This window comes from Terrapene carolina, unplaced genomic scaffold (assembly GCF_002925995.2).
Source record: "Terrapene carolina triunguis isolate 2854851 unplaced genomic scaffold, T_m_triunguis-2.0 Scaffold833, whole genome shotgun sequence".
NCBI lineage: Eukaryota > Metazoa > Chordata > Testudines > Emydidae > Terrapene > Terrapene triunguis.
This window is the reverse complement of record NW_020665184.1, coordinates 2,584,352-2,591,310: the sequence shown is the minus strand read 5'-3', so window position 1 is coordinate 2,591,310 and position 6,959 is coordinate 2,584,352. Positions and strand designations below refer to the sequence as shown.

Sequence of the window (6,959 nt, the reverse complement as noted above, 5' to 3'; positions counted from 1 at the left end):
CTCCAGGGAGGGGGGGGGTAAAGGATTCAGCAGGGTCCCCCCCCCCAGGCCCTCCCCGCCCCCCCCATCTCCCAGCAGGGCTCAGGCCCATTGTCCCCATTCTGCAGCGGGGGAAACTGAGGCAGGGGCCCCGCGGGAGCAGACTGGGGCTGCGAGCCATGGGGCGGGTTCCTGCCATGGGGGCACCGGCCTGGCCGGGGGGGGGGCTTAGACTGACCCCCCCCAGCTGGGGGCGGGGCTAATGAAACAGCCCAGTGCCCCTCCCCCGCCCCGAGCCCCCCGGTACCTGCCCGGCCTCCCCGCCCCGCTGCTGCGTGTCGCTCTGCGCCCGGCCTCGCGCACCGCCCGCGCGCGGGGGAGCTCGGGATTTCTGTGTGTCTCCCCCCCCCCCGGCCCCGCTGAGATGGTCTCGCCCGGCCCGGGTCCGTCCCCGTCTCCCGGCCGGGCGGAAACCACTTCCGGGCCCGGCAGCGAGCGGCCCATGGCGGGGGGCGGGAGCCGCTGGCAGCGGATCGCCACCGGCCGTTTGGGTGAGGGGGCGGCCCGGACGCCTGGGTTCTTTGGGGAGGGGGGGTCAGAGCCGGAGAGGGGCGGCCCGGACGCCTGGGTTCTTTGGGGAGGGGGTCGGAGCCGCAGGGGGGTGGCCCGGACGCCTGGGTTCTTTGGGGAGGGGGTCGGAGCGGGGAGGGGCGGCAGCCCGGACGCCTGGGTTCTGTGGGGGGGGGGGGGGGGGGGGCGGGGCGCGGCGGCCCGGACGCCTGGGTTCTTGGGGGAGGGGTTCGGAGCGGCAGCCCGGACGCCTGGGTTCTTTGGGGCGGGGCACAGGCCCGGAAACCTGGGTTCTTTGGGTGGGGCGCAGGCCCGGACGCCTGGGTTCTTTGGGGCACGCATTAGAGCAGGCCGCTGGCAGCCCGGTTTCCTGGGTCCCGTTCCCAGCTCTGCCCCCCCAGTGATCATCCCCAGACTCTTCTCCTGCTTGAGCTCCCCCCTAACCCCACCCATCCCCCCAGTACCCAGACGTACCCACCCCCAGCGGCCTGGGGTGTTTGGGCCTCGCTCCCCGGAGCCGGCAGCCCCTGAGCTTCCTCTCCCCGCGCAGGTCGGTGGTGCAAGAGCCTCCTTCAGGATTACGCCGACGCCTGCCGGGATGTGGCCCTTGGCTTCAAGGAGCGGCCTGGGAAAGCCGGACTCTACCTCTCGCTGCTGGCCGGAGCCACCGTCTGCAGCCTCCACGTCCCCTGCGACGCCTCGTTCGAGTCCTCCCTCCTCGAAGCCTCGGGCACCCTCCTCCTGCTCTCCCCCTGGATCCGGAACGGCAGCTCCGAGGGGCACGTCCAGCGCCTGATGAAGCTCCAGAACCAGGGGCGGCTGCGCTACCAGAGCCTGGTCTTCTTCTCCCTCGTCTACCAGGCCCCCTTTGATGCGGAAGCGGCTCTGTACCAGGCTCACTGCAAACACCTGAAGCCGCGCTGGACGGACTTTCCCGCCCGGATCCTGGACGTGGGGTTCTTGGGCCGCTGGTGGGTTTTAAGTTCGAAAATGAAGGATTCCGACATCAACGAAGAGGAATTCAAGTATCTCCCTGAGCATCTCAGGACCATCTCCTCCCGGAACCTCCACTCGGCGGCCAACGAAAAACTCTTTGACGAGAAATACAAACCCGTCCTCCTGACAGAGGAGCAGATTGAGCGGGCGGAAAAGGAGGAGCAGCAGTCACTTCAGGGAGCCTTAAACCAATGATCTGAACAAAGAGACGTCCGGTTTCTGGGGGCTCCCGGGGCCGCTCGGTCTGGGAGCTGGCGCTGGGGGAGGGGAGATGAAATACAAAAAGAATCCGGTAATGAAATATAATTGTGCTCGTGGCCCAACTGTGCTGAGCTCAATAAATCAGTTCTGTGAGTTTTCCAGTCACGGATGAGCTGTTCCTGGGATCCGTTAGCCACTGGCTCCCCTTAACTCGCGGTCGCCGTGCTGGCCCGATGTTGGGCGTTCCAGTCCAAGGCTGGTCCGTATAAAGGAGCTGTATCCAAAAGGAAACCACCTCCTTGTTCAGTCATTGTTTGGGTGGGGGAACAGCAGTGCACTAGTGGAAGTGGCAATGGTGATGCAGTAGGGGGCGCTCTCCCCTCGGAGGCCGTGCTGATCACAGTGCCCCGGTGTGGTGCAAGGGGGTGGTGTGCTGCAGGGTGGGTGCCTTCCCCCCCTCCTGAGCCCGTTCTGGCCCCAGGGGTCCGTCACGATGCTAGGAGGTGCTGTTCTGCTGGACGTGCTGCTTCTCAAAGGAGACGTAAATCCAAGGATCCTTGGCACGTCTGCCAGCTTCTCCCCCAAAGGTTGCCCAGGGTGGACACTGGTGTAAGAGAGTTCCTCAGTCACGGGCCTGGCTCTAAAGAACGGCCAGACTGGGTCAGACCAAAGATCCATCTAGCCCAGTGTCCTGTCTTCCGACAGTGACCGGTGCCAGGTGCCCCAGAGGGAATGAACAGAACAGGGCAATTAGTGAGTGATCCAGCCCCTGTCATCCAGTCCCAGCTTCTGACAGTCAGTGTCTTAGGGACACCCAGTGTCTTAGGGATCCCTGCCCATCTTGGCTAATAGCCATCGATGGACCTACCCTCCATGAACTTATCTAGTTCTTTTTTAAACCTAAGTATTCTTTTGGCCTTCACAACATCCCCTGACAATGAGTTCCACAGGCTGACTGTGCGTTGTGTGAAGAAATACTTGCTTTTGTTTGTTTTAAACCTGCTGCCTGTTAATTTCATTGCATGACCCCTGGTTCTTGTGTTATATGAAGGGGTAAATAACACTTCCCTATTCACTTTCTCTACCCCATTTGTTACTTGACAGACCTCTCTCACATCCCCCCTTAGTTGCCTCTTTTCAAAACTGAACAGTCCCAGTCTTTTTAATCTCTCCTCATACGGAAGCCGTTCCATACCCCTGATCATTTTTCTTGCCCTTTTCTGAACCTTTTCCAATTCTAATGTATCTTTTTTTGAGATGGGATGACCAGAACTGCATGCAGTATTCAAGGTGGGGATGTACCATGGATTTATATAGAGGCGTTATGATATTTACTGTCTTCTTATCCATCTCTTTCCTAATGGTTCCTCACATTCTGTTCGCTTTTTTGACTGCCGCTGCACATGGAGTGGATGTTTTCAGAGAACTATCCACAATGACTCCAAGATCTCTGTCTTGAGTAGTAACAGCTAATTTAGACCCCATCGTTTTATATGTATAGTTTGGATTGTGTTTTCCAATGTGCGTTACTTTGCATTTATCAACACTGAATTTCATCTGCCATTTTGTTGCCCAGTCACCCAGTTTTGTGGGTTCCCTTTGTAGCTCTTCCCAGTCTGCTTTGGACTTAACTATCTTGAGTAATTTTGTGTCTGCAAATTTTGCCACCTCGCTGTTTACCCCTTTTTGCAGATCATTTGTACATCTGTCCCAGTACAGATCCCTGGGGAACCTCGCTGTTTACCTCTGTCCATTCTGAAACGTGAATGGAGATCAGTAGTACATGAAGGTCAGTAGCTGCTGATTCTGCGCTCTAGAATCATTGCTTTCATATTACTTATGGCTCCTTAGACAAAAAGTAAGACTTCAGCGTGTGTGCTGGTCTTCAGGGGGCATGCCCAGAGCAGCATTGCATTGAAAGGGATAGATCCGGTTAGTCTCTAGCAGCCAGGCCTGACTCCTAGACGATATTTGTCTCTCTAGAGTGAAAAGAGCTTGCATGCTGACATTCGTGCCTCTACGCCGACCTGAGCGAACAGCTGACTTTGGGTCATGGGCCAAACCAAAAAACCTTGTGGGTGGATTAAAACGTTCCCTTTGACCCACAACCACGTTTGGTTTTTACTTTTTTTCACTCTTTAAAAAAACAGCAAAATGAAACTGAAGCCAATTTCTAACCCAAAGCCTCTTTGAATCAAAATGTTGGGTATTGAAAACGGCGGTGTGAAACGTTTCAATTTCTGACCATTTTTTTCCCAACCAAAGCGATTTGGCGAATTTGACACAATTTTAGGGTCCTAGCAACACGAATTAGCAAAATGTTTCCATCGATCCAAACCTGCATTTTTTGAGATGGTGGTGGTGGTGAAAAAAAATGTCTGTAAAATTTCACCTCGCTTTAGTTTTCAGAACAAGTGGAAACTTTTTCCTGTTGGATCCTAAAGAGACAGCAGAGGGCACTGGAGAATTAAGGGAAAACTTCGGCAGACGAGTAGCGCTACCTTTGCAGTTCTCTTGTGGGCCGACGTTCTCTGGAGCAATGGGCCGTGGCTGGGTTGGCCCCCCTGGGGATGGGTCCATGATCAATTTATGGGTGTTGCGGATCTGCCCCGGCTTTGGGGGAACTGCCAGTCCAGGGACTGATAGAATCGCCCTGGGGCAATCGGCACGTCTCTCTTCTGGGAAAGGTGATGGGGGAAGGCGGGAAGAGAACATGGCTTCACAGGCCAACCTGACTGTTCGGCGGCTGGGTTGGAATTGCGAGGCTGCGTACAGGCGCACGTCGGGTTCTTCTGAATTCTGTCCTAATGATTTATTCACCCATTTAAGAAGTGATCAAACAGCTGCAGGGGCTGGGCTCTGAGAGGCTTTCACAGCGGAGTGATTCCTCTTTGAGTCGCCGGAGTCTTTGACCGCGGCACGTCGGCTCAGCCTGCCTTTGAGCTCCGCTCAAGACAATAACCGGCCTCTGGGCTGGGCTGACTCTGTTCTCTGAAGGCCCCTTTAGGCCGATCTGGGTCCTCTGACAAGCCCTGCTGGGAAGGGGCCTTCCTCCTGGCCCTGCACCCGCCTTGTTTCCAGTCTCGGGTGTGGAGGGGAAAATCAGGAGAGCAACCAGAGCTTGCTGCATTACAGCTATTCTCTGCTTCCCAGGGGGCAGAGCTTGAGTTAGAGCAGCCCCAACGCTGCTCTAACTTACACCAGGGGTCAGGCAGCCCCAGAATGCAGGAGCGCAAAGGGAACTTAAAGCCACCAAACTCCTTTCCTTCCCCAAGCACAGGGAGAGGGGAGCTGAGAATCAGACCCACAACCGAGCCAGTGCTCGGGCCCCACTCGGAGAATGAGAGATGGGGTCGGTGTGTTAGACACACACTATGGGTGTGTCTCTGTAAAGCTAGAAAGCCCATGAGCGGGTGACTGCGCATGTGAGGAAAGAGGGAGGTGTGTGGTATGAGGTGGAGAGGAAAGCTAGAAAAATCTGTGTGTGAGAGAGCCCAGAGAGATACAAGGGAGACGGGGGGTGTTCGCAGTGGTAGAACTGTAGGTTCTGGGCGTGAGAGAACTGGAGAGGCACGGAGCTGCCGTGAGCGGGAGCGTGCTTGGTCTGGGAAAAGAACGACCCATGATCTCACCATTCGCTGTCCAGCAGTCAGGCATGTGGGACGAGGCCCAGCTGACCGGGAGCTTCAGTAAATCCCGCTGCAGGAACAGCCCGTCTCTGGCGGTGGGTGGGAACGGGAGCCCTGCAGTTCTGATCTGTGCATAAGCTCTCAGCGCCTTTGGGACAAAACGGCTCTCCTAACCCAAACGGCTCTGAAGGTCTCCGTGCAGCAATATCTGCTGTGTAAACACAGAGGAAATTTGGGTTTTAGTAGCAAACGGTCCCTGTTCTGTGTTTCTTACTCTCCTTTGGCACGAGCTGTATTGCTCCTACCTGGTTAATTTCACGCCGTAGCGTGTTTGTCATGCAGGCCTTTCCTTTATTGCCTTCCCCTTGCTCCTGGCAGCTGTCCGTTTCAGAGAAAACCCCGTTGTCTTTAGCAGAGTCGAGCCCTACGCACCAAGTAACGCCCCTGGCTCCGATCTCGGTGCTGCTTCCGGCCGATGCAGAATTTGTCTTTGCACCTGGTATGAAACTGCTGGGAAGTGTTTGATGTGAGCTGTTTAACAAGCCCAGAGGTGGCTGCATTTTAGCAGCGGATGAAATTGTATCTCCGTCTTCAAAACTGGAATAATTATACACCTCTACCCCGATATAACGCGTCCCGATATAACACGGTAAAGCAGCGCTCCGGGGGGCCGGGGCTGCGCGCTCCGGTGGATCAAAGCAAGTTCGATATAACGCGGTTTCACCTATAACGGGGTAAGATTTTTTAGCTCCCGAGGACAGCGTTATATCGGGGTAGAGGTGTACCTCCTTTCTTCCCACCCTTGGTTTATTCAGACTGAGCTCTGCAGCGCAGGGACTGTCTCTCGCTTAGTGTCTGCGCAGCGCCCAGCACGATGGGGTCTCCATTCTCAGTCAGGGGGCTTTGCAGTGCCTGCCACAATGGGCCCTGATCTTGGCTGGTGGTCTGTGCAGCGCCTGGCACCACGAGGACGCCGATCTCCTTAGCTTATAATAGACACTGGGACCCTTTAGGCTGAAAAGCTCACCACATAAGTACTCCACTTAGGGGCATCTGGGAAACTGCAGACTCGATGGCCAATACATTACACCCGTTAGTGACGATCTCTATTCTAGGTGGAACTGTGGCTTATTTCCCTGGTTCCAACCATCCTATTCAATGCAGCTCAATCCACAGCCCTCCTTTTCCGTTGATGTAAAAGTCACAGCTTCGTCCGTGCAGGTCCCTGGCATTGACGCACCCCGAGACAGGCCACCGTCAGTGTTTCTTTACCACTATTGTGTTTTCTGTTGCCATTTACTTCGCTGCGGTGGCATTTGCTAGATCCCCAGGCCAGAAGCCATCGCTGTGACCATCCAGTCTGACCAGGTCAGAGCCCTGCCCCCAATTACTTCCTAGAGCGGAGCTTTTAGGGGCACGTCCAAGCAGGGATGGAGAATCTCCCCCCACCCTTGGTACGTTGTTCCGAGGGGCTATTTCAGCAAGGGGCACTGGAGCAGATTGGTGGCTGGTTTGAGGAAGCAGCAAGTAATCATAGAATCATAGACTATCAGGGTTGGAAGGGACCTCAGGAGGTATCTAGTC

The 6,959-nt window shown here is 55.9% G+C and overlaps 2 protein-coding genes across 3 annotated transcripts in view; one reads left to right on the top strand and one right to left on the bottom strand.

Moving 5' to 3' along the window:
- YIPF2 (Yip1 domain family member 2) overlaps positions 1-360 on the bottom strand; it is a 7,004-nt gene extending 6,644 nt beyond the window's left edge. Inside the window, exon 1 of one of the 2 annotated variants that reach the window (XM_026660651.2) lies at positions 287-360. The gene's annotated coding sequence lies outside the window, so the exon portion shown is untranslated. The remainder of the gene's footprint in view (positions 1-286) is intronic. The other variant, XM_026660652.2, reaches the window with a different exon arrangement.
- A 105-nt stretch (positions 361-465) lies between these two features.
- TIMM29 (translocase of inner mitochondrial membrane 29) lies at positions 466-1,911 on the top strand. Its single transcript, XM_026660665.1, has 2 exons — positions 466-530; positions 1,100-1,911. The coding sequence occupies exons 1-2, from the start codon at positions 482-484 to the stop codon at positions 1,738-1,740; spliced, it is 690 nt and encodes a 229-aa protein (XP_026516450.1). The 5' UTR covers positions 466-481; the 3' UTR covers positions 1,741-1,911.
- The last annotated feature ends 5,048 nt before the right edge of the window (positions 1,912-6,959 follow it).

What these genes read in the sequence shown, in the direction of transcription:
- TIMM29 (XM_026660665.1), top strand. Translation starts at nt 482, where the DNA reads ATGGCGGGGGGCGGGAGCCGCTGGCAGCGGATCGCCACCGGCCGTTTG. An exon ending in GATCGCCACCGGCCGTTTGG is followed by an intron (nt 531 to 1,099) that starts GTGAGGGGGCGG and finishes CTCCCCGCGCAG; the next exon opens with GTCGGTGGTGCAAGAGCCTC.